Source organism: Lutra lutra, chromosome 10 (genome assembly GCF_902655055.1).
Source record: "Lutra lutra chromosome 10, mLutLut1.2, whole genome shotgun sequence".
NCBI lineage: Eukaryota > Metazoa > Chordata > Mammalia > Carnivora > Mustelidae > Lutra > Lutra lutra.
In genome coordinates, this window is record NC_062287.1 from 103424999 (window position 1) to 103451278 (window position 26280).

General features: G+C 47.8%; 2 protein-coding genes across 5 annotated transcripts in view; one reads left to right on the plus strand and one right to left on the minus strand.

Annotated features, from left to right (window-relative positions):
• STX3 (syntaxin 3) overlaps positions 1–18549 on the plus strand; it is a 39443-nt gene extending 20894 nt beyond the window's left edge. Inside the window, exons 3-11 of one of the 4 annotated variants that reach the window (XM_047690921.1) lie at positions 4261–4360; positions 6600–6674; positions 7717–7784; positions 9435–9543; positions 10621–10694; positions 10884–11018; positions 12740–12850; positions 14319–14432; positions 16632–16884. In XM_047690921.1, the coding sequence (XP_047546877.1) occupies positions 4261–4360; positions 6600–6674; positions 7717–7784; positions 9435–9543; positions 10621–10694; positions 10884–11018; positions 12740–12850; positions 14319–14402 (756 nt within the window). In that variant the 3' untranslated portion in view covers positions 14403–14432; positions 16632–16884. Of the gene's footprint in view, positions 1–4260; positions 4361–6599; positions 6675–7716; positions 7785–9434; positions 9544–10620; positions 10695–10883; positions 11019–12739; positions 12851–14318; positions 14433–16631 lie in introns of all 4 variants that reach the window. The other 3 variants (XM_047690919.1, XM_047690920.1, XM_047690917.1) reach the window with 3 other exon arrangements.
• Positions 18550–21011: 2462 nt separating this feature from the next.
• MRPL16 (mitochondrial ribosomal protein L16) lies at positions 21012–26247 on the minus strand. The gene is made up of 4 exons (XM_047690922.1): positions 26086–26247; positions 25689–25754; positions 23288–23436; positions 21012–22381 (listed from the first exon to the last, which is right to left on the minus strand). Exons 1-4 carry the CDS (start codon positions 26219–26221, stop codon positions 21896–21898), a joined length of 837 nt encoding a protein of 278 aa, XP_047546878.1. The 5' UTR covers positions 26222–26247; the 3' UTR covers positions 21012–21895.
• Positions 26248–26280: the final 33 nt, after the last annotated feature.

The following is a 26280-nucleotide window of genomic DNA, read 5'->3' on the forward strand; positions in this document are numbered from 1 at the left end:
AACGTACTTAATTGATTTGAGATTATTATCTAAGAATACTAGTTTTCATGGGTCAGAATGACTCTGAGATTGCTCATTTCTTTTCATTCGTGAAAGGGGAGTTCCACTGGTTTATCACTAGTCTTGATAAAACCCCAGACAGACTTGACTTCTGTTGCTTGGGCTGAGACCTCTCTGTTCCCTTCTAGTCTGTCCGTTTGTTTTCCAAAGCTGAGAAGCAAACAAATCAAAGAGGACTTGACTGAGAACTTATAATACAGGAACTGTTTTGGATTGTCCTAGTTCTGAGGACTAGTCAAGGTGTATGAACTTTGACCCTTACAATCCCATTACTTTGTCACCGTAATGGGGTGGCACATAATAAATATGCAGGAATTAATGTCTAACTAGGGGTACAGAGTATGTGGGAGCTTAGGGGAGGCAGATACTCGTCCTTAAGTACAATGGACAAAGCCTTCCACCCTCTCCCACGGCAACACGCTACTTCTCCAAAGGACAGACTTTCTCTGCTTCCCATTATCTAATTAGATTCCACTGTCTCCTTAGGTCCAGAAGAAGGAGGCCATCCATGCCTTGAAAATATCTCCCTCCTTCTAGTTAGACGGTGGTGATTAGTATAATCTGGTAGTCATAATTGGTTCCCTGAGGCAACACCCAACGTGGAGAGCGATTGACTTGATTTCCTGGGGTGGCTGCTGACAACATCACAGGGCATTTTGTTAACGCTGGGGATTGCTGGGAGGTGTAGATGAGGCGCGCTTGTGAAGGCAGGCATAGTGCCTGGTGCGTAGTAAACGGGCAGTAATTTCTGGCTGTTCCTGGATTTCTCATCATTTCAATTCACTTCATGAGCATGTACTTCTCGTTAAGCCTTTGACATGCATTATCTCATCTTATCCCCGCAGAAACTCTACGAAGTGGGAAACAGGAAAATCCTCGTTTTACAGAGAAGAGAACCAGGGCTGGGGTGTGTGTGTGTATGAGGGGGGTGAGGGGATGGTTCAAGGTTATAAAACTGCTGGGACATGGAGCTGAAACTTGAGCCTGGCCTGTTTGATTCTTAACATTTTCTGAACTGTACTGTCTGAACGGCCACATTACAGACAAGTCATTGAAAAATACACTTTTAAAAATCATTTTAAAGATTTATTTGAGAGAGAGAAAGGGAGAAGAGGGGCAGAGGGAGAGCATCTTTAAGCAGACTCCCCACTGAGGGCAGAGGCCGATGTGGGGCTCAATTTCATTTACCTATGATCATGACGTGAGCTGAAATCAAGAGTCGGATGCTGAATGAAGCCACCAAGTGCCCCGAAAAATACATTTTGAAAAGTAACATACAATCAGCAGGCACTGAGGATGTACTGGCTGCAAATTTAGCACGGTGGTTAAAAAAGTTATGACTTTCAGATGGGCTCCCTCCATCAGTAATGATTCTTGAGGGCTCTTGGTGCTTAAAGCTCTCTGTAGGAGAAGGAAGCAGTAAGCCACATGATCCCAGCAAACAGCAACTGGGCCCGTCTCACAAGACAGGGAGTGGAACAGGAGCGTTAATGTGACACTGGCTGAATACACAGGGACGAGGGAGAGAAGAGAGAGGAGCCTCCCACTGGCAGTGCTTGCACCTCTATACCTGGTTCAGGAGACAGGGTTTGGGGTCTGACGGACACCCGGTTTCGCCTCTTTCTGCAGCATGGCCCGGAGTGAGCACCGTCCTGTGAGCTGCAGTATTCTCAGGCTACAAAAAGGGGCCAGTGAGGGCGAGCTCACAGAAGTGTCCGCTTGTCTTTGACATGCATGTTCGTTAAATCAGTTCAGTTCTTAAATATGTTCTTGTATAAGGTGATGTCAGGATACGGGAACAGCCCCCCAGCAAACACAAACAGCCCTTGGGCTTTTGGATTCAGCCTGGTAGGCTTCATACCAGGTTCGCTCCCCCACCCCCCAGTGAGGCTTCAGTTATCTAGCAAATGCACAAAAGAAAATAAGTTGCATGTAGCTGCCACTATGAAATACCCAGAAAGTCACCTTGGAGGAAAACCAGCACTTCCAAGAAAAAACAGAGACACAGAGTTCAAAAAAGGGAAGCTTTGTGATCAGCCAGTTGCCCCTCCTGAAGGTCTAAATGGGCTCTGTGATTGTTCGGTGAATTGACAGTTCCTGTATTGCTAAATCAGAATCCCCGAGATGCCTCCCAAGTGGTAGGGTTGATTGGGACAGAGGAAAGAGGGCAGCCAGCCCGCACTTGGTGGAGGGTGGAGGAGCTGGGAGTGGAAGCCTGTGCTCCCTGGGCTGGGACGTCCCACAGGCAAGCTGAGGGTGCAGCACCAGGGCTCGGCTCTCCCATCCACGGGGTTCGATAGGCCATCTGCCGGCCGGTCTCCAGACATCTGGAGTGACTATGGACTTGAGGCCCCGCAGCTAACAGTTTCCTATCTCATCTTTCTACCATTGACCAAAGTTCAGATCAGGGTGTTCTTTGCTTTATGAAATAATATTCCAGAATATATATTTTAAGACATCCAATATGTTGAACATGCAAAATCTGAGGCCTTATGGTGTGTTAAGATGTGTGAAACCCTTTTTGAAGTGGTTTGTGCATTTTATTCCAGACAGCCTTTTCCCTCAGTCCTATGTGATACAGTGGAATTACTTTGGCAAGAGAGTCCTATGACGGAAATGGAACGTGGTGTGATGCAATGACCTTTTATGAGTTGTAAGGGGAGCCAGTGTTTGATGTGAGAGATAAGGGAAGGGAGGGGCAAAGTGGCAATTTCTGAGTTGACCCAAGGGCCTGCCAACATTCACAGGTGGTAACACAGACCCTTGTTAGCGATAGGTGGTCTGGGATTCTGCTAGAAGTTAAAGAGTATGGAGAAGCCAAAAGACAAAAGCCAAAAGATCAAGTCTTAGAAATAATGCAAAAAGCATCTTAGAAATAATGGAAAAGTCTTAGAAATAATGCAAAAAACATGCAAAAATCATGTTGGAGTCTGGAGTGCTCTAACATCCAAACATCCCTATTTGAGTGTCATCACACTATGTGACCTGTGACGTCCTCAACCTTTAGGTTCCTCACGTGGACCTCATGCATCACCATGGTTTTGTTCTGCCAGCTGCTAACATGCTTCACAAATTCGTGGGTAGCAACTCGTACTTGGATTTATACTCTGATCACACGGTTACATTGACAGTTCATCCTGCATCCTAAAGCAAGAGTGTCTACTCTCGAATTGTGGTTCGTCACAACCACTGTGTTTGTAGAGAGGCAAACTCCACGGTTCCACTGGCAGCAGGGCTCATTTGAGGGTTAGAGAACTCAAGTTTTATTTTTCCTGTTGTCTGTTAAATCTGGAAAGCTCTGACTAGGTTTTCAGACACAAGTGAATTATTTGCTGGAAGAAGGCATGCTGGACACTGCGTATTGAATTGTATTTTACTGTATTCCTGATGGTAAGATCCTGCCAGATGGAATTTTACAAAATTTGTTGGTTAATTGTTGCAGTGTTGACAAGCCCGACCTTCTGGAAGTGCGGCAGGTAGACCTGGCGGGCACTGAGGTCTGTGTCGGGCTCCCGCATCAGCAGGGGCCATGGCGCCTGAGTGTTCCTGCATCCATGTCTTGTGGTGCTGGAAATATTTTATGATGCGCACCTTGCATAATCAGGAACTTTAGACAGGTGTAGAAATGGTCTATGGCTGGAGCGTCTGGAGGCTGATCATCTGGGGAAATCCAGCAGAACATGTGTCTAAGGGAAGCTCCCGCGTCTCCTGAGGGGGCCATGCTTCCTAGTCTCTCGCTCTCTCTTCTTTGTTTTCACTCTCTACATTTGTTCTCTCCCATTCATTACCTTCCTTTCCTCTTCCTTTTCTCCTCTCTGCCCTCTTCCCCCTCTGCTGTTCTCATCCTGGGGATGGCTGACGGGTCTGCTTGATGGGGCTTACTGGCCTTGTCCTTTGACTCATCTTCATGGGTTTTCCCGGCTCTTCTTGTCTCTGGTCTGCAGCCTCCCCTCCCAAATGGGCAGATGTGTTCTTCACGAGGAGCAGGGTGTGTGGGTTTTTGGTGACTGCTCTGGATGCTAGTTTATCTGGCCATGCAAAGGGCGCTTACCCAGGAGCAGCAGACTTTTCAGTCTTCATTAGCTGTCCCACAAACCCAGAAGGTGGGCAGCTTTCACCAGTGAGCTCTGCTAAGCTTTTGTCACAGTTGTGGACATGTTCTTCCTCTCCCAACAAAGGCCATTGTCTTTGTGATTCTAGATCGAGGAAACTCGTCAGAACATCGACAAGATCTCAGAGCACGTGGAAGAGGCTAAGAAACTCTACAGTATCATCCTGTCTGCACCGATTCCTGAGCCAAGTGAGTGTTTCCTTAGAGCTGAGTCATCCAGCGTCGGCCCTTGGCACTGGGATTGAGCCAGTCTTTCTCCTGTGAGCAGCAGGGAGTGTGTGCGCCACCCCATACTGTGGACACACTGGGTGCTCTCTGTTCCCCTTTCCCTGCCTGAGCTCACGCTCCCAGCGCGGCCAGCTCTTGTCTTCATGGTCCTGTGGAATCCACGTGGCTCTGCTCTCCTCTCCTTCTCATCCAGCCTCTCTCATGACTGCAGTGACGCTGACTGCTTCTCACGCACCTCCCCCGCCAATCTCCCACCCTTGGCGGTACCTTTGTGTGTGCTGTTTCTCCACCTGAAATGCTTTTCCCTGTCCCCAACCAGATCCTGCCAGATCAGGGCCACCTTTTTTCCATGAAGTGTCCTCCCATTTGTTGTTGCCACCTCGGCAAACTTTCACATTTTTAGAGTGGTGCTTGAGGCTGAATTTTAGGTTCCTTAAGGACAAGGAATGAGCCAGACAGTATTATCTTGCTCTGAATTGATCAGTGGCTCCCTAGCACCTGAAGGTTAAAACTGGAACGTTTCAGTGGAGCATGTTGGAATTGTCTTGGTCACATGCCTGCCCTCTGTACCTTTTCCTCCTGCCACCCTCCCCACGTCTCCCATACTTTAGCCAGATTGAACTTGGGCTGTTCCCCCAAATAGTTCTTGTCTCATGTCTTTTACATGTTGTCCCTTCTCCCAGACACTCTGCTCTTCACCTCCTTTTCTGCCTGGTTAATACTCCTCCTTTCATCAAGATGTGGTCTTACTGTCATTTGTCTTTAGAAGCGTTTCCAGATCCCTCTAGGTTGTGTGACGAGCCTCTTCATCACCGTCCTGTGCACACCTTGACCAGAACTCACACCTTACTCCACACGGCACATAAGAACAACAGATTGATTTGTCCCTTGTCCCTTAGTAGACCCTGAGCCCCTGGAGGCAGGATCTCTCTTCTCTCTGAAGGCTTGGTGTCTAGCTCAGGTCCAAGCTTGTAGCAGGGGCTGAAACATGGTTTCTGAATGAATAGTCGTGGCCAGTGCTTACTTTGCTCCATAGATCCTAGAATAGCATTGTGCACGTAATAGATATGTCATAAATATTTGCCTGAATCTAGTTGGCATCCCTTTTCTCAAAAATCCCATGAAACTCTCTCTTACCTTTGAGTTGAAGCCATCGTGGTAAACCAGATGATTTTCTCATAATTTAATTTTGTGTGCCGGAGAATACTTGGGAAAGCTTTTTTTTCAAATTCAACTTAAAGTTAGTTAACATATAGTATATTGTTAGGCTTAGGTGAAGTTCAGTGATCATCAGTTGCATATAACACGCAGTGCTCATTACATCAAGGGCCTTCCTTCCCTCCCCTCCAGCAACCCTCAGTTTGTTCCCTAGAGTTAAGAGTCTCTTATGGTTTGCCTCTTTCTCTGTTTTTATCTTGTTTTTCCTTCCCTTCCCCTCCCCTATGCTCATCTGTTTTGTTTCTGAAATTCCACATATGAGTAAAATCACATGGTATTTGTCGTCCTCTGACTCACTTATTTTACTTAGGATAATACTGTCTAGATCCATCCATGTTGTTGCAAATGGCAAGATTTCATTCTTTTTTTTTTTTTTTTAAGGTTTTATTTATTTATTTGAGAGAGAGACAGTGACAGAGAGCATGAGAGGGGAGAAAGTCAGAGGGAGCAGACTCCCCATGGAGTAGGGAGCCGGATGCGGGACTCGATCCCAGGACTCTGGGATCATGACCTGAGCTGAAGGCAGTCGCTTAACCAACTGAGTCAGCCAGGTGCCCCAAGATTTCATTCTTTTTGATGCGAGTAATATTCCATTGTGTGTGTGTATGTGTGTGTATGTGTGTATGCACATGAGCGCATGCGCACCCCACATCTTCATCCATTCATCCGTCAGTGGACATCTGTGCTCTTTCCATATTTTGGCTGTTGTGGACATTGCTGCAATAAGCATTGGGAAAGTTCGTTAAAAGATAGCCTGTAGGGCTCCGGCTGTGGGGGTTTTAATTCTGCAGGTCTGGGACCAGGGTGCCTAGAAAAGTGCCTTTTAAATAGGCTGTCTGTGATTCTAAGGACAGATGCCTGGGAGCGTCCCAGGATAAATACTGCTGGGGGTGGGAACCTGAGAAAGCTCCCATCTCCTCTTGATTGGTGAGGCTCACAAAGCAATTAGTCTAACTGATCCTGCTTGCCTTTCTTTACCCAGAAACCAAGGATGACCTAGAGCAGCTCACGACTGAGATCAAGAAAAGGGCCAACAACGTCCGGAACAAACTGAAGAGTATGAAGGGAGCAAAGGGAACAAGCCAGCCCCAACACCACCCCCTCACTTCTGCTGGGCCCAGAACCACCCCCTCACATCTGCGGGGCCCAGCTTTTCAGGACCAAAACGCATCCAGATGATACACTTGTCCCATCTTCCTTTGCAGTTTGGGCACTGCCCCTGAAAGTTTGCCTGTCCTGGAAGCAGGATTGCAGTCGAGAGAGTGCAGAACTGAAGTGTGCTGCTGGCTGCTGAGTTGTTGTGTGACTTGGTGCTTTAACTTAGTCCCTTGACTTTTCTCTTACTTGTCCCATTTCCCAGTGCCTGCATCCCTGTGGACAGAAATGCTGGAGCTGTCTAGATGCAGAACATGTTATTATTCAGTCTGCAGTCATTTCTTGGGGGGCCAGGTCTCTACCACTTCAGTTTAGACCTTTGTTCAGTGAGACCCTGGTCACAGACTGGGTACCCCTGGGCCAGAAAGGTCCCTTTCTTCCAGCTGCACTTTTGCCCCGTTGGTTTGGGAATGCAGGCTGTTGGTCAGGGAGTGGAGGCAGCACTTACCATTTCTTCCCCCCAAACGAATCACAGTCCCTGTTTTCTTGGGAGAGGGGGAGGTGGCTAGGGGCAGCTTCCAGTAGTAGCTGGGAGAGTGTGCAGAAGCCTGTGTGTTCTTATCCACTGCCCGCTGGGTAGGGGAGGTGCTGTCCTTGCTCCGTTCTGCACATGAGAGGACAGGAACACTAAGGTGACATGGCCTTCCCAGAGTCACACAGCTAGCAAGTGGCAGGGCAAGGATTTGAGCCTGAGCCTCCTGCTGACAGAGACTCTTGCTGTTAGCTGGGCCAAGGTACAGTCAGACAAGACCTGGTCCAGTAAAGGGTGTGGGACGTGAGGCCTCTGGCTCCCTGGTGAGCTGGTGTGTCAGGACAGTGGATTCCTGTTGTGTCTACATCCGCGGGCTGGGTGTGAGAGGGGGTGCGGGAGCCTTGCACTGAGCTGTGCGTCTTGGAGGAGAGCAGCGATGATGTTGCCGGAGTAAGCTTGCTCTGCTCCGCAGGTATGGAGAGGCACATTGAGGAAGATGAGGTCCGGTCATCCGCAGACCTTCGGATTCGGAAATCCCAGGTAAGACGTTCCCTTGTCATTTCATCCAGTCTTAATTTTGTTGTTGTTGTCGTTCTTAGCTGTGGAGCCTTTTTTTTTTTTTTTTTTTTCCAAAGTACAGTTCTTGTTTGGACTCATTTGGAAGAACTGGTAAAGGATTTCTGCCCAGGCTGAAGCAGGAGAGGGGCCAGAGTCTAGGCCTTGTGGCCCCTCTGCCACCCGGGGCTTCTCTAAGGAGGCCCTTAGAGAACTTCTGAGGGTCCTCCCCGGGCACAGCTGCGGAATTATTTGCCTCCTGAGGGCATGGAGGTTTTCTCTCTGAAGATTACGGTCATTAGTTGTCCAGTTTGGAGTTAGGCTCTCCGGTGGTGATCAAAGATATGATCCATGTCCTCAGAGAACTGTCAGTCATGTTCAAGTGGCATGAGGAGGCTGTCACATAGGACCCAACAGGAGAGCGGTGGGAAGACTCTGTGATGTGCACGGTGCTCTCAGCATTCACAGAGCTCGGGCAGAGTTGGGGGCAGTCAGAGGGGGCTGGGCCTTGGGTGGGCAAAAGTGGCAACATGGACAGGCTCAGGGGTAGAGAGGTTCCTTTAAGAGGCATGGGGACAGGAGTGGTGGTTATGTTAGTAGCAGTTGTGGTAGTGATGGGGGTGGGGCAGGGGTGAGGGGCAGGCATGGAGAGAACAGCCTGTCTGGAGAGAAAAGTTAGTTGTGGGCTCGTGGCCATTGAGGTTTTTGTTTTTTTATTTGATAGAGATGACAAGTAGGCAGAGAGGCAGGCAGAGAGAGAGGGGGAAGCAGGCTTCCTGTTGAGCAGGGAGCCCGATGCAGGGCTTGATCCTAGGACCCTGAGATCATGACCCGAGCCGAAGGCAGAGGCTTAATCCACTGAGCCATCCAGGTGCCCCGTGGCTGTTGAGTTTTTATCAAGAACTTAGTGCTGTACTTCAGAGATCTTTGAATATCTGTCCGGGGAACCAGATAGCCTGTGTCCATTTCCTTCAGCTTGCAGTCTGTTAGGAGACAGTCTGGGAGCCTCCTGAAAGCGGAACCAGAATGGGGGAGGGCCGAGAGGCAGGTGGGTCTCTTGCTGGGCTTCTGCAGTGACTTCGGTTTGAATGTGTGTGCTGCAAATACTGGTGATTTTGCAAAGGTGAAGCCAGTAGGCGTTGATGTGGAGAGGTGGGCAAGGAGTGGAAATCATGGTGAAGACTGGAACACAGGCACAGGGGGCTGTTGAGCGAATGCATTGCGTTATAGGCAAGGGAAGATAGGGAGGTCAGGTTGGGTAAGAACTCAAGAATTTTGGCAGGTTTTGGATTTGGAAGGGAGTCTGGCAGCTTTAGAAAGCAAGCCAAAGGTTGTGCCAGAAAAAGCCAGCTAGTCGTGTGGATGCAGGGCTCTCCTTTGGCCTCAAGATTACCACGTGAGGTCAGCAGGCGGGCAGACAGATGCTGGACACATGGCTTGGAAAGGTCAGCAGACTCTCCTGATGGTGTGAAGTTAGGAAAGCAGAACGCTGAGTCTCATACCTGGTCTTTTGCTTCCAAGTCCAATGCTGCCGCAGACTGGGCCATGTGGGGCGAGGGGTGCGGGCTCTCTAACAGTGTGGGCTCCCTGGCCTTCCGCTCCCGGGGGCTCACTGCACTCGGATGGTTCCCACAGCACTCCGTCCTGTCCCGGAAGTTTGTGGAGGTGATGACCAGATACAACGAGGCTCAGGTGGACTTCCGCGAACGCAGTAAAGGGCGAATCCAGCGGCAGCTCGAAATCAGTACGTGTGTGAAGTTTGGCGCGCGCCCCTGCGCCTTTCCCTGCCACGGGCTGTCTGTCCCAAGTCGGGAGAACTGGGAGAGCGAGCAGCAGCCCCCCTGCTTGGCCTTCTGCCTGCATTCGCACCTGAGCCCAGGAGAGGCCTTAGATTACCGGCGTGTCTGATGCCCATTGTGGCTGAGGGTGGCGCGATGCTTGTTGGGCCCGGGTTCTTTGGTTCCTGGGGGTGCCAGCATTTCCTCACATGGAGGGGAGGCGCCTGCTGACAGTTGCTGTCCTGGGGACCTATGACATCTTTTTGTTGTGTCTTTGACAGCATAGAACATTTATGAGATGATAGTATGGCGCCTGGTGCTGTGAGGAACATGACAGATGTGACAGACATGACGTGACATTCAGGGATTCGGGGCGCTGCAGGGTTCCAAGGGCTCTAAGTGGAGGAAGTGTGTGAAGCAGCACGTGGTCAGAGAAACACAAGTGTGTCTGGGAGTGCTGCCACTGTGCAGCCTGGGAAGAGGGAGCCCTTGGGAAGAGCAGTGTGGGGTGCGGTAGAGGAGGGTGGGCTCACCTAGGAACTGGCTCCCGATCCTCTGAGGCACAGTGCATGGGTCGGTCAGCTCTCTGAGCAGGAAGAGATGTGGTCAGACTCGTGCTTCAGGAAGTAACTGCGTGTCATGCTAAGGGTGTACTGGATTAGGGGAGAAATCAGAAGGAAGCAAGACACATCAGGGGCTCTCAGGGGTTATAAAGGCCACCGTCTTTAGAGTGAAGTTACCATGTTCCCACATGGTAAAAGTTCCAGAGACTTTTTTTTTTTTTTTTTTAAGATTTTATTTATTTGAGAGAGACAGAGATAGTAACAGAGAGCATGAGCGAGCACGAGCTGGGAGAGGGAGAAGCAGACTCTTTGCTGAGCAAGGAGCTCAGGATGTGGGGCTCGAGCCCAGGACCCTAGGATCATGACCCGAGTTGATGGCCAGTGCTTAACTGACTGAGCCACCCAGGCGCCCTTTTCAGGGAACTTTGAATTGGTGTGCTTTGATCTTGTATTTGATGTTCTACTTCTTTCATTATAAAGCTGGCAAAAAGACTACAGATGAGGAGCTAGAGGAGATGCTGGAGAGTGGGAACCCTGCCATCTTCACTTCTGGGGTGAGTGTCCAGGAGCTGGGATGCAAGTCCCTGTCATGGAGAGGGGAGGCTGCCATGGAGCTCTGTGTGGTTGGTGAGGGCAGGGCTGCAGGTGCAGGGAGGTAGTGAGGCAGCGGGCTTGGCTGGAGTGTGATTGGGGTCTGTGGCGGGGGTGCTGGCTGACGTTGGTCTTTGTGTGGCCTGTTGTAGATCATTGACTCTCAGATTTCCAAGCAAGCCCTCAGTGAGATCGAGGGGCGGCACAAGGACATCGTGAGGCTGGAGAGCAGCATCAAGGAGCTTCATGACATGTTTATGGACATCGCCATGCTGGTGGAGAATCAGGTAACGGCCGCGGGCACCACCCTGGGCAGAGGGAGGAAAGCTCAGGTCCTACTGAGAAGGGTGGACTGGAGAGTCAGGTGAGGTGAGGTGGGGGAATCATCGGGAATCTTCACATGGGGGTAACAGGATCCCAGTGTCTTGGAAAGGAACGCCCTCCTGTGTCCGTCTTAGCCTTATCCTCTTGCCCGCTCCTTCGGCCTCACCTCTGCCTACTGTGGGGTTCGATGCGCTTGGTCAAGTACTGCCTCCTTCTGTCTCAGCACCTCTTGTGCCCTTTTACCTGGGGATGTGGGTTCTTAATGGGGATGCCTTAAAGCGGTCTCCTGATGGGAACTATCTCATGGGTGACACCAAAGACAGGATCATTTCCCCAGTTCATGGTGAAAAGTTAGCTTTCCCAGAGGCTTTAATTTTTTCCCCATTTTTGTTTTCTGTGTGTTTTTCCCCAAAATTTTGGCACTTTTTGCTAAGGAACAAGAGCAGATAACAAAATGAAGGAAGGAACGGTAGGATAATGCTTATGGGAACGCTTGAAACACCCGTGGTTTGACAGCTTATTTTGTCCCTGGGCTGCTTGCCCAAGGCCGTGCGTCCCTGTCACCTGTACACGGTGCCGGCTCCACATGGTCAGGTGGCCACTGGTCCTTAAGACGCAGTCAGAGATGCCTCGGTGACCGTGCGTGCCGCCGTTACCGTGAACCCCTGGCCGCTCTGCCGCCTGGGAAGGACTGAAAACTGCTCCTTGTGGAGAGGCTGCAAAACCCACCTGAAGCCCGAGCACTGCTTGGCTGGTTTCCAACAGCCGTCCCCTGCTCAGGGCCCGGCGGCCTTTCCTCCGTCCCCTTCTGGCCTTTCGGACCATTCCTTAAGTGCCCTCTTCCCTGCTCTTCTTTTTTCTCTCCTCGCGGCCTTGCTGAGGACTCGGTTTGAGAGTCGAGTGTTGGTAAGTGCCTTTCTCTGCTTACAGAGTGCCGTCAAGCAACGGGTTGGGTTGAGGTTGAGGCAGGTCTCGGTAGGGGAGGGGCGTTCCCATCCTAAGATGCTCAGAATTAATTGGAGTGACCAGACTTCGTGTCAGGAAGTAATCGCTGGGAGATGGTTGGGAACCTCACCAAGAGACTGTTGTCTCTTAATAACCTCGTAGATATAAGATGTAACCAGATAGCTTAGGTAAACCCCGTGCCTGTCACTTAGGGGCTTGGGAGTATCTCTTGGAGAAAGCGGATGTTCCCAACCACGGGCGTTTACAGAGCAGCTCCCGTTTGCTAGCACTGTTCCGAAGCACAAGTCCGCACACTTGCCTCAGGCCAAATGAACTTGGTTCAGGTCTGCACGACCAGGAAGAGGCCAGCATTCCAGCTATGCCCTAAGATACTCTTATTTTAGTTCCTCTCCTCATATGCTTAATTAAAAACAGAGCAGTGGTGGTGGGATTGGTCTTAGAACACGTATTTACCAGGCATCTTGACAGTGTGCTCCAAGTGCCCCCTGCAGTGCCTGTCCCCAGAGAAGTGGTTCACTGAGGGTTGCTTGTGTGCGTGACCACCACCAAGGACTGGGGAGCCATAGGTAATCCCATGGAAGATGGAACGTGTGCCCCACACAAGACTTCCCCATGCTCCTCTTTGCACTGGGGATTATAACAGAAAGCCCCATCCCCAGTGAGCTCTGACTGTCCCGGGGCGGGTTTATGGGGTGTGACTTGTATCTGTCCTTTGCAGGGTGAGATGCTAGATAACATAGAGCTGAATGTCATGCACACAGTGGACCATGTGGAGAAGGCACGGGAAGAAACTAAAAGAGCCGTGAAGTACCAGGGTCAGGCCCGGAAGGTGAGACTCTCCAGCTGCCTTCAGAGAAGAGAGTCCATTCTCCTTGCTGTCTCTCTCTCTTTCTCTCCTCCCTCTGCCTGTCTCTTTTTCTGCTGCCACCACCTCTTGCATTCGGGCAAAGGGAGCCATGATTGACCGTATCGAGAACAACATGGACCAGTCAGTGGGCTTTGTGGAGCGGGCCGTAGCGGATACCAAAAAGGCTGTCAAGTATCAGAGTGAAGCTCGGAGGGTGAGCGCCTTAGTCTCCACGGGTCCGGCTTGCTCCTCCTCTCTCTGGTGCTCCCCACCCGTGTCCTTGAGCCTATGCTTTTTCTCTCTGTCCGGGCTTCATCCCAACACCTGTGTCAGCCTTTCCCAGAGAGTAGCTCCTTCCTTCCCTGGCGTGCCTTGCATGGATCTGGCTCACGTGTTCTCTACCCAAGAACCCACACTTGAAGGCAGTTCTGCAGAGTGGATGCGTTGCCCAGTGTCACTGCTAGTCTTCTCCTGGACAGAGCTCAGGATCCTTTCAGATGTCACATTTGACTCCTCTGTTCTTCAGAAACCTGTTCACTCTCCTCCACTCCATTAACCAGGCCCACCCCTCTTTCTCTGCTGTGAACCCGGTGCTGTGCTGATCTCCATGCAACATTACCTCCTATGTTGTGGAACACCTGTTATTCCTACTTATAGGTGAAACAGTTGAGGGTCAGAAGTTCCGTAATTGGCTTCATGGTACTGAGTAGTATAGGAGTGGGATTCCCAAATTCAGATTCCGGTTATGTTCTTTCCCCTGTACCACCGTTATTCACCCTCTTCCACTGCCCCTGTTGCTTGAGGACTTCTAAGCTTCTCTGCCCACTGGGGTAGCCAGCTCTGGTGGCTTGCACTTTTTAGACTGTTCTTTTCTGACTACTTCTCCTGGGCTCTGATACTTTCGTTCTTCAGTTCTTTTTCTTCCTACTTTACCCATTGCTTGTGCAGGGATTCAAGGAGTTGGGAAGTTATTTTACCTGATGAATCCAGGCTGGCTCACAACAGGACCACAGTCCCGCTTTCTGATCCCCAGTCCCTGGACTGGGTCTGATGGGTGGATGTGTGCTTTAGGGGAGAGACAGAAGTTTGAAATTAGAACTATTTGAAAATATACACTTCTTTTTGAAAAGGAAAAATTGGTCCCTTGATACCATGGCCCGTTGTTGCTAGGAGATCCTGTGATGGTTTTTTTAATCTGTGCATGCACACAAGACTGAAGTGTGAGCTAAGAGCCGACAGAAGCTCCGTATTTCCATTTGCTGGCCTTGCTTGCCAGGAAGTCACTTAAGATATGTAAAATATCCCAATAGAATGTCTTAATGTAGAGCTATAGTCTTTTTTGGGTTGGTAAGAGGCTTTCAGTGTGGAGGTGAGAGGGGTTGGGTTTTGGATGAATTGTTATTTGGTTGTTTCTAATGATGGTTTGTTTTGTTTCTCTTATCCTCTCCAGAAATTGATAATTATCATTGTGGTAGTAGTGGTGTTGCTGGGCATTTTAGCATTGATTATTGGACTTTCCGTTGGGCTGAAGTAATGGTGGCCTGAGTGGCTGCTGCACTGAAATGTAAGTAAATGGAAGGTTCTCGGGGATTCTGGATTGGCTTTCTCTTGAGAAATTGGCCTGGGGTTTCACATGGCAGTGCTCTCCTTTTGTGATTGTCCTTGGAAACACAGAGCTCTCTCGGACTTTTCCATCACCTGTGCCTTCTTTCATCTCCTTAAAATACTCCTCTGGGCTTCTAGCCCTGGAGAAACTTCTCTTCTGGGCCAGGCTCCCATTGGTTCCTCTCCTGGGGACTCTGTCCCAGCGCTTTTTCTTACACCGTGTGTCACCACCTTTCCTGACACCTGAGCACCACATTTTTGCTCCTTTCGCTCTGGAAGCATGCTCCTAATTAGGAACAGTCTGTGTCCTGGGTCTGGGGTTCATCTTCTGAATTCTTGCTGACTTTGATGGATGTTGGGCTTTGCTTTCCATATCCTTTTTAGTGTCAAGAAAGCTCTGGGTTGGGGTGTGGGGTGGTGCGGTTTTGTTTGTGGCTGATGGGTTGGATCTTGAATGATATAGCAGCTAACATTTTTGAGTGTTGAGTCATGCTGGACCGTGTACTGAACACCTCTACACACATCCTTGAATCCCCACAACACCTTCTGGAGGTAGGTACTGTTGTTTACCGTATTTTACAGGCAAAGACACTCAGGCTTAAAGAGATGTTAAGTCACAGGACAAGTCTGAACACACAGCTGATGGGGGGCCTAGGAGAGTTCTTTCTTACGTCTTAGCTTCTCTTTGTGAAACGAGGTAGCCATTTATCATTGTCTACAAAGTCTAGAGAACCTTGGAGGAGAGCGAGTTTAAAATTTAGGTTATCAATTTCTTTAAAATCTGGTGAAAAGAATAGAGCTGACCACTGAATCAGGGCTTCATGGGCATAGCAGCATGATGGGAATGGCCTAATTGGCACTGTTAACACATTTGTAACTTCCTAAATATTACTTTTCTGAATAAGGTATAGGATGTAGTGTTAACAAAAACCTCTAAAACAGAAACAGTAAACAGAATTAATTTTTAATATTATTGTTGATAACCTTGTGGCATGCTCACACACTCACACATGGTCCACAGACTTCAGAGTATATCATCAGTGGTTTTAGACCCAGTCCAAAAATCCTGTGCGTCATTCCACATCACTAAAATCTTTTGGTGAATCTAATTTTCAACGCAAGATTGTGAGTATACTCTGAATTACTTAATACTTCCCCAAAGTTGGGAGTTTTGCGATTACAGTGTTACTATAACGAATGGTGTGATTATCTATATTTTTCTCATTTTTATTTTCTCTTTATTATGAAATCAGAGAATTCGGATTGCTGAGGTAATAGATACAAATGTCTTCAATACTTGACACAGACTTCCATGTTGGTCCCAGACCTGATCCTTCTTTTCATTTTTGCTTCCGTGTGCCTCTTCCTTCTTCCTGCTCCTGTGAGCCGTAGGGTCTCAAAGTCAGATAATTATAGCACTAAACAACAACTTCTTCTTGAGAATGTAAATGAATCCCTTTTTTAAATGAGGAGACTAATGAATGTATTGTTTTTAGTTGACTTACCTGATGTCCAAGAGGCTGCCTCTCACTGAGCAGTGTTGAGTTCTTTACTGTAGTGTGTTCCATGTCCATGAAGTCAAGACTGGTTGCTCCTTTTAGGTCTGGACCCACCTCTCCCTCCCATGTGGCCTGAGGATGAGGTCTCTGAACAGGAGGGAGGGAAGACAGCCTACCTTTGACTCCCTAGTTGTGTGCCAGGTACTATTCTAAGATAGTAACATGGTCCCTGTTTACAGATGGGAAACTCCGAAGCTCAGTGAAGTTAAGAAACTTGTCTGGGCTTACCCAGCCATTTAAGAGGAGCAGCCATGATGACCTCTGAACTTCTCTTTATTCTTTTCACGGTGTAAGAGAAGTGTGGAGCAGAGGAGTAATGGAACAGAAGATTCCAGTTCTGCAGCTTGTATTTGAAAAGCGCTGATGAGGACCCTGTAGAGAGAACAGGTGCTTTTGTGCAGTGACTGCCTCCTGCTGATGTGACAGCCTGTGTGAAGGATTGCAAGAAGTCCAGGGACTTTTTTTCCCCTCTCTCATAATACAGCTTTTTGTTTCTGTCACGGCAGGATATTTAGTTCCGGATCCGTTCCTGTCTTGGGTTTGTCTATAGGATTTCTCAGGTTTAGTGTTGACTTCTCCATCACTTTCCTTTTTTGCAGTGACGTCTGATCTTCTGTCTCCACCTTCTAGGTTTGTGACTAAGTGTTAATGTTGTTCTCCACCATCATTCTGTGCACTGATCAGCAACTCCTTCCCCTGCCTCTCTTAGAACCCGATTTCACTCCAGCCTGGTGTGGCCACCCTTGTCTTCAGATGGGAATGGAGTTTGAATGGCTTTCCTGAGAGAGAGTGGGACCTGTTCCTTTGTTTCCTTGTAACCGTCCTTGGACCTGACCCAGCAAACAACTTAGCCCCGGAGGAAGCTAATCTGCCTGATGTAACCCTGAGTTCTCAGAACCTTCTCCTGCCCCACCAACTCTGAAGTACCTTCTCTCCCGGACAGTATGAACCAACCCAGCTTCTCTTTGTTCCCTCTGAATGTGTCAAAGTAAGCCTTGCACCTTGGAAAGCCGATTCCAAACCTTCCCAGGGTGCTGTATTTTCTACCTCATGGAGTATTCTTCTCCCAGAAATTGCAACGTATTTTTGAGGGGTATCTTTCACAACACAAGGGGATTCTTCCAAGTGTGGTGACAGTAAGGCTCAGCTCGAGCCTTGTACTTGGCAAGGTCTTGGTCCTCACAGTTTGCTGTCCCTGTGTCTTGAAAATATGTGGAACTAGCAGATGTCATTTTGGTCTTAGCAGCTGACTTGTTTGAAGTTCAGTCTTAAATTAAGCTCTTGGTATGTTCAGCTTCATGGCCAATTTCAGTCTTTATGTTGTGTTCTCTCATGTTTACTCAAGGAGGCACCAGGATGATACGGTTGTCTGAGGTTACCATTTGTAAAGGCTGAAGGTATGAGATATTTGTTTGCCTCTCTGAGTCTTGGAAACTGGCTGTTCTCCTTTGGAGTGATGCTTTGTGAAGCCACTGCCTTGAGGCCAGAAATAACCAGGCACTTAAAATTGGGCCAGGGACAAGGTGCTTGAGTTTCAGGTTCTGGAAATGCTTAGACTGGTGCGAGTGTTCATTCATTCATTTCATATATTCCAGATGTATTTTTATAATCATGTGTGAGACGTACATATATATTTGCCTGTCTCCGAGGAAGTAGGACACTAGAAATGGAGAATATTATAACATCAAAAAACAAAAACAAAAACCTTGGGCTGGACTAAAAATTAGGTAAGACATTTGCTTATTTACAAATGAACACAGCAGAAATAGGATCTTCCTGTGTCATTGAGAAACCTTGTTTTCTGGATGAGTGCTGGGATGATCATAGATCTTTGGGGTTAGGACTACACTGATCCCACTAAGTTTTTCTGCTTAGCGGACAGGTATGACAAGTTTTGGCACCTCTCCTTGCTGCTGCATAGGTGAGGCTTGTCCTGAGAGTATCCCACAGCAATCTGAGATCATTTCTGGGGCCTTTAGGATGATCCTGTCTCCAGGGCTGAGTCAGCTGGGGGAGACCGGGGACTACTGAGTAGCTGGTATTGCTACCAGGTAAATGAGCTTGACAGGTTCTTTGTCTCCCCCCAATTCTTATCATGGAGGAAGCAACAGCCAGGAAATGATTTCAAGTGTAGTGACTATGGTGACCCAGTGGTGAGCCCCTTAGATACCCTGCCAGTCTCCCTGATGTATAGTTGAACTTCGACACTCTAGGATAGAGTGAGCACCTAATCCAGGCACTGCCCCGGGCTTCCTTTGCAAAGGCTGTGTACTCTGTCATTGCTCAGCACTCCTACAGAGCCAAAGGGATACCCTCTTCCCATGGCTATGAAGTCAGACAGTGGACTGGCTCCAGCAACGAGGGAAGACAAGCTCTTACCACAGGCCTTTGTTGAGCCCTGGGGCTTAGTCTGGAATACAACAAGTGAAGGGTTTTTTGTCATTTGTGTTTTTTAAATGTAAACTTGATTATTTTATTGATAATTTAAAAATAAATGACTTTATATTGATTGTGAAACAGTTCTTGCTTTATTTCCCTACAAAATAGTGGTTGGGTGCCACCATGTGGTGGTTTTTGTTTAGGTTTTGGAAACAAGGGTTACAGTGCTTTTTATCCATGTGCCAGACCGGATGGATCAAAAGTTCTAATTTTTGAAAATGCTTTAACTCTCAAAGAATACGGTTTAACTATATTTGAGTTTCAGGTTTAAGGTGGTCTCCCTAAGAATTCAGTTCACTTATCAGGAGTATCTGTCTCTAGGAGGAGATGGGGTAACTCTGGTGTGGTGGGAACCAGAAAGCAGAACAACCTACTGAATGTCCTCAGAGACTGCTGTTGATCTCATTTTGAATCTCTTGCCTGAAAGCAACGCTTCTAGTAACATCCTGGGTTCTTGAAGCCAGATCCATCACCCTTTCCCTTCACGTCTTCCTCTGTGTCTGGATCCACTTTCGCCTTCCTTCCCCTGCAACTCTGCACAGTGATGCTGCTTCTCACATGCTTTTTCTTTCCTTATCTGGATGAGCAGAAGAAGATAATGATCATGATCTGCTGTATTATCCTTGCGATCATCTTAGCTTCTACCATTGGGGGCATATTTGCCTGAAAAAGGTGAGCCATTTGTGGGGAGATGATTTTTTTCTTTCACTTACTTGAAACTCTTACATGCTTAAAAGCACTTGTCGCTGGTTCCCCAGATTTGGGAGGGAACAGGTATTAGACTAGAGAAAGGCTGGAGAGAACAATGAAAAAAGGTTTCATAGAGAAATACAGGTGAATAACGCGTTGGCTATAGATGGGGAGGCAGGGGGCAGTCTCCTCTGTTTAGAATGATTTGTAGAAGGATGTTGACTTCCTGCAGCACAATTTGGGTGGTGGTGTCGGGAATGGCTAAAGGAGAATTAGTTCTTGCACTGGAAGCACCCCTCTCTAGTAGGAGAGAGCCAGCCAGTAACCCCAGAGTAAATTAATATCCTCTCTTTGAGGGTTAGGACCGTTAGTGTAGACTTGCTGAGTAGACTCTTTGCCCCTGCAGAGGAAGCACTTGGTGATCCTGGCTTCGAACATCCTGTTGTATAACCTGTGATTTTCTTCCCCTTCCGTTACCCCTTGTAGTCCTCACCGATGGAGCCTCGGCCGGCATTTTTAATCCTCCTTCCACTTTCTGTGGTGCCATCACTTCTCCACTGCAGATTCCTCAACAGCTACTCCTTTCCACTGTGAAACCTATGACATAGGGTCTCCATCAACCACCTCTTAAAAGTTATGCAAAGGTAGACTTAGGACAGTGCGGGATTGGGCGGGGAGGGCAGGGCTGAAGGAACATGAGCTGGTTAGGAAGGTGGTGTCAAGGAGAGGCTGAGGGGTAGAGAACACGTGCCTGTTGGGGAAATAAAACAGAGCCAGGCAGGTATTGGAGCACACCCAGCTCATCAGCAATTAATTTCCTCTGACCAGTACCAGGCCCGTTATGTCTGGTCTTCAGGTTCTTCTAGGTCTCACTTTCAACCAACGCTCCATCTACTTCCTTCTTCAGGGTCTGATAGTCTAAAGTCAAGATGGTCTAACCACAGGTGCCACGCATGTCTTGCTCACAGCAGCGTCCCCAGTCCTTAGTACAGTGCTTGCCACTTACAGATGTTCAAGGATGGGTTGACTTAATTATCTGTAATTAAGCTCGGATTTCTGCTCACGGTTGAGTCCGTGGGTTTTACTTTGAAACCTTTTAAGGCATCAGTGGTAAGTGGGTTTGTTAGTATCGGAGGCTGTGTGCAAATACCTGTGAAGGGGCTGATTCACTTATGCAAATATATGACACGCCTCCCCCTACTGTGACATGTTTTTTTTTTAATGAATGGCGATGGGAGTTGACAGTCTCTCACTCTACAAAGACTGCTGGTCCCAGGATTGTGGCTCCCAAACAAAAGAAACAGGTTTATACCATGACTGAACTCCCAACGAGCATCAGGACCATGCTCTATGAACTGTAACAGAGATGAGAGGTCAGGTCAGAAAAGTGATAGGCAGCTACCATTTGCATCGTTTCTTATATGGTTCATGTTGCTAGCTGAAACTGAATTTTCTTGGCCAGCAGTGTGCCTAAAAGTTTCCTGAACAAAGGCCCCAATTCAAAGTTCAGATGTGTTCTAATGCAATTTAGTAATTATATTACAAGAGCTTCACTACAAATACATTAACCACCACCACGTACAACTCTTGAGGACCATGTAACTGTTTAGATACACTTGCACTTTTGAAAGATTACTTTCTTGCCACACATCTTTTTAAGAAAGTGGGATTAAAAAAAAAAGCTGACGTTTCAAGTCCTTGTGCTCTTTTTCTACCCATTTTCAAAAGCAAATGGTTTGTGATTTCTATCCATTTGTATTTCTTTCAGTTTGAATAGGGGATAGGAAACTGCTGGGTAGCTCTGGAAGAGATGAATCTTGTTACAGACCAGACAGGAAGGTAGAGCCATGGGGATTTGAGACACATGGGGCCTTTATTCATCCAACAGTAACTAATTGAGTGCCGTGCGGCACACCGCACTGTCCTAGAACCTGTGGGGCCACAAAGGTAGAGCCAAATACTCGGCCTCCTCGGAGAGTTTCAGACCTAGGAAAGGCCAACTGCAACTTTTATCACTTACTTGTGTTAAAAGGCAAGGGTATGTTCCTTAGCATATTGTCCAACATTCCCCTTTGTCTTCCAAAATTGAGAGATGGGTAGTTGGGCATAAATAAATATCTGTTCAATTAATATATGTACTGGTGTGTTTTTGCTTTCCAAAAACATCTGTAACTAGTAAAGACCAACTAGCTCCTGTGCTATAAAAGGTAGTACAGAATTCTCCCAGTGTCCAAAAGTAGTGTTCCTAAAACTGAAACAATATACAGTGAAAAATTACCATTTTGTAAAGCAAAAATCTTCTTCAGATTTCTTTCAGTTTGAGGAAAACAGGTACCAATGTAGCTCTTTGGTAAAAATGAAGCGATGTGAAGCAGACTTGGACAGCAAGGAAACCCAGGCAGACGTTAAATCCAACTTATACCAGAGATGGGAGATGGAGGCATTTGTTTCAGCCCTGAAGATATGCATCTTCCAGCTGGGGAGAACTGGACCCACTAACAATCAGTGAAGCTGGCTTGGTAATCATTTAAGGATTAGGAGTGACCAATGAGAAGTTATATAATGCACTTAAAAAAATCAATGGATATTCTACAATTTTTCACAAATCATTTACTCATACTGCTCCTGGGTTAGATTATCAGTGCCACCCACAGTCTGTTAAAGGTAGGCTGAGGGGAATAAAAATGTAGATTTTCTTTTGGTAGCCTTTGTACATTTATGTCTCCCATTCTCACTACACACGTTCAGGCATATAGAACTTGCCCCAGTACCGCCCCTTCTGGGTTAAGTCATACGGGCTTAGGACTTTCCGTATCCCAAGCATGTTGGCAGTGGCTATGCGCTCAAAGGTCCAGGGGTTTTGGTTGTTCTGTTCCCGTTCCTCTTGATCTTTCCGCATCTTCTCTAGAGTCTCACGGCTCACGGCCTTTGCTGGGAAGGGCAACTTGTGGGCAACCTGGTCCAGAAAACCTTGTACCTCTTTGAATTCACAACGCCCACCCACCTCTACTATGAGACGGCCAGCCTTCACGGGAGTCACGTAGTGATCAATGGCACCTTTGCCTCCCCCCATGCGCTGTCCCATACCCTTGCGGGTGATAGGCTTGAAAGGGGCTGGTACTCTCCATAAAGCAAACATGTTCTTGGGGTCCATAGAGCGGTTGATCGTCAGGCGCATCATTTCAAAATGGCCCCAGTGGAGGTAACCACCACCCAGTGCCTAAAAGTGGATGAAAGAATTAGAAAATACGTGGGGATTTAGTTATCTTGTATGTGCTCTTTCACAGTAACTGTGGCTTCAATGATTTACATAAAAAGAAGTTCTGGTAAGTACCATGGAGAAAAGCCTAGGGTACAGAAGTAAATGAAAACAAGGTGGACCCATTTCAATGGATAACCAGGGAAAGCCTCTTTGAGGAGCGGGTATTTATTTACTTAAAAGATTTTGTTTGTCAGAGAAGTGGGGAGAGAGCACAAGCAAGGGGAGCAGCAGGCTTAACCAATGAGCCACTTAAACAATGAGCCACTCAGGCATCCCGAGGAGGGGACATTTAAAGCTGAGACCAGAATGGCAGGAACCAGCCAAGGGAAAACAAGTTAAAGGAAGAGGAATGGCTTGGTGAGTGTGAGCAGAAGGCAGACTGGCTGGAAGAGAGTGAAGGACAGGGTATGGGCATAAGCCTGTGAGAGGCCGTCCAGGGCTGATCAGCAGGTGGCAGGAAGGACTGTAAAATATTGCTCTGGCTTCCTGATAGGAAATCAGTCCTAGTCCACACCCATTTGTGCAGCTACTGACATCAAGTCTCCATGGAAGCCACTCTAGAAAGGAAACAGTGTCCTGCATCTTAAGTCATGGATAGTTTTATTTTAACCAGAAGCCTGTGAGGATTTCATAGTCTGATTATAGGGGCCAAATTGGTAGCCTGCCTTCTCCTGTTTTTGTATTATTTTTGACATGAAAAAGATAAACAATTCAACTGTTCACTGGGTAGTGCACGTCAGTTTAAAGAGCAAATGGTGGCCATTCCAATAAAACCCACAGAGGACGAGAATTAACTCTAAGAGCATGAGATTTTGCTAATCCCTGGCTTCCATCATGCATCTGCTTGACACTGAACTCACTTACCAAGATTGCAAAACTGCCTTCTGTGAACTCAGTAGCTTCAGTAGAAGGTCCCCGGATGTCCCTCAAGTTCTTAGGTTCTCTTCTCACTTTTGGCACGAGTGGTACCCTTTCAACAAATCGAAGCTTGGGCTTTTCAGGAATGGAAACATCTAAAAGGAGCACAGACAGCCAAGAAGAACTAAAACCACACATCTCCAAGGATCAATTTTCTTCCTACAAAGATTTATATTAATCAAGTGGAAGTCTTAGAGTTACCGCTGAAAAAAATAATTTCAAAAGTGTATTAGGTTTTTCCTGTGTATGCTTTTTTATTGACACTGAATCTTTTGATTATGACAAGTATTAATGGAGATGTTCTGAACCTTTGAAGATAACGAAGTTTCAACTTTCAAAGGAAATACACTCTACATAACACTAGAAAAGAGACCATCTGGTGGGGCGCCTGGGTGGCTCAGTGGGTTAAAGCCTCTGCCTTCAGCTCAGGTCATAATCCCAGGGTCCTGGGATCGAGCCCCACATCGGGCTCTCTGCTCAGCAGGGAGCCTGCTTCCTCCTCTCTCTCTCTGCCTGCCTCTCAGCCTACTTGTGATCTCTGTCTGTCAAATAAATAAATAAAATCTTAAAAAAAAAAAAAAAAAAAAGAGACCATCTGGGAAGGTACAGAGATTGAGACTGTCACAGATAACACTGGCTAACTTTTTTTTTTAATGTTTACTAAGTGCTAGACGTTGAGCTGAATGCTTTATGTGCAGTATCTCATTTAATCTTTTTTTAAAAAAAGATTCTTTTTTTCTTTTAATTTTTTGTTTCTTTTCAGCATAACAGTATTCATTGTTTTTGCACCACACCCAGTGCTCCATGCAATCCGTGCCCTCTCTAATACCCACCACCTGGTTAAAGATTATTTTTTGACAGCAAGAGACATAGCAAGCAAGGGAACACAAGCAGGGGGAGTGGGAGAGGGAGAAGAAGGCTCCCTCCTGAACAGGGAGCCTGATGCGGGCCCGATCCCAGGACCATGAGATCATGACCCAAGCCAAAGGCATAATGCTTAACAACTGAGCCACCCAGGCGCCCCTCATAGAATCTTTAAAACAGCTTTAGAGGCTTGGTAATTTTTTAGGGCTTCCCTTTTTAGAACTTTGAACTTTGAAGTTTAGCACACATAATCAAAAAGCCAAATAAAAAATGTACAGGTCAGTGAATTATCAGAAAGTGAATGCATAAACACACCCACATTAACAGTCACCCTGCTCAAGAAACTGAACGTTAGGCAAGTACTATTTTAAATCTCCACTTTATAGGGGCGCCTGGGTGGCTCAGTGGGTTAAAGCCTCTGCCTTCGGCTCAAGTCATGGTCCCAGGGTCCTGGGATGGAGCCCCACATCGGGCTCTTTGCTCCATGGGGAGCCTGCTTCCTCCTCTCTCTCTGCCTGCCTCTCTGCCTACTTGTGATCTCTGTCAAATAAATAAATAAAATCTTAAAAAAAAATGTCTGTGGTAAAACAGGCACAGCTTTATCATGGAGTCAAATATAAAACAAGGGCCTTCAAGGAAATACCAAATTATTAATTGGCTAACACGGATGTAGAAACTGCCACCTGCTCTCCTCCAGTTTCATTCTTTTTTTTTTTTTTTTAAATAATTTATTTGAGAGAGAGCATGCACAAGCAGGGGGAGTCGCAGGCAGGAGAGGGAGAAGTAGGCTCCCTGCTGAGCAGGGAACCACAAGTGCTACTGGATCCCAGGACGGTGAGATCATGACCTGAGCAGAAGGCAGCTGCTTAACCAACTGAGCCACCCAGGCATCCCTCTCCTCCACTTTCTATAAGCAGCCACAGAGAAATTAGTGATGCGGTCACCTCCAAATCCACATGAACTTCTGGAGCATACAGTAGTTTCACAATTATGTGTAGAAGATAAAATCCTCAGAGCTCAAGGACACTTTCATATTTTTTTTTCCAATTGTTTTTTAAGATTTCCAATATAGTAAAGACATGTTAAATTATATTTACACAATTGTGGTTTATCTTAACGTTTGTATTTAACAAGTTAATGCTTTTCCCATAGCTATATGACTGCATAGTGTAACATCCTTTAGGGAGAACGTCAGAAGTTCCAATTTGATGGCAATATGCCCTGGCTGGGGACGGGGGGTGCGCTGGGGGGAACTGCCCCACACAGTACCTACCACAGGGGAGCTACCCCATTACACAGTCGCTCCATAACAGCACCTGTTCTATCCCGACCGTTTACAACACTTCTTGGCACACAGCATGCCCTCTAGAGGTATTCACTGAGCGAGTGAATGGAGGAGGGAAGGCAGAACCCGCCTTCATCCTCGCCTACCCTCTTCAGGTCCCATCAGAGAAGACAAAACACGAAAGGGACACAAGCTCACCCTCAAAAGTCGGCACCGGGAGCAGCGTCTTGAGGCCAGCGCTGGCGGGCGGGACGGCCCAAGAATCTACAAAAGCAAATCACATTAAGATCCGAAAGCGACAAGACCTGGGCCTGCTACGACCCAGACCAAAGTCAGTCCTGACGAAGGGCCCCGATGGTGGACCGTGGGGTTCCGCTAAATGGGCTCGCAGGCCCAGCACCAATTCCCACTCCCCCCCGGGAAGTCAGCAGGGGTCTCCGAACGTTGACCCCCGCAGGTGGCCGTGGCCCCCCGGCACGAGTCCCCGGGCTGGACAGCGCCGCGCCTATTCAGCTCTGGGGCAGCGGTCGGCGGAGCCGGCTACGCGCCGCACTGGGGCTGGGGAGGTCTTCTGAGGGACCAAAGGCCTCCTGACCTGACACCCGCGCTCGCAGGAGCGGCGCCCCAGCACGAGCCAGCAGCCGCCACATGGCCACTCGGGGTCCGGCAACCGCGGGACTCCCACCGCGAAAGCAGGAGCTCCCTGGACCTGGTCGGGCCGGAAGTTGCATTCGCAACGGTCCGTTCCCCCACAGATCCCGGCGGAAGCAGAGAAAACCCGGCCGCATCG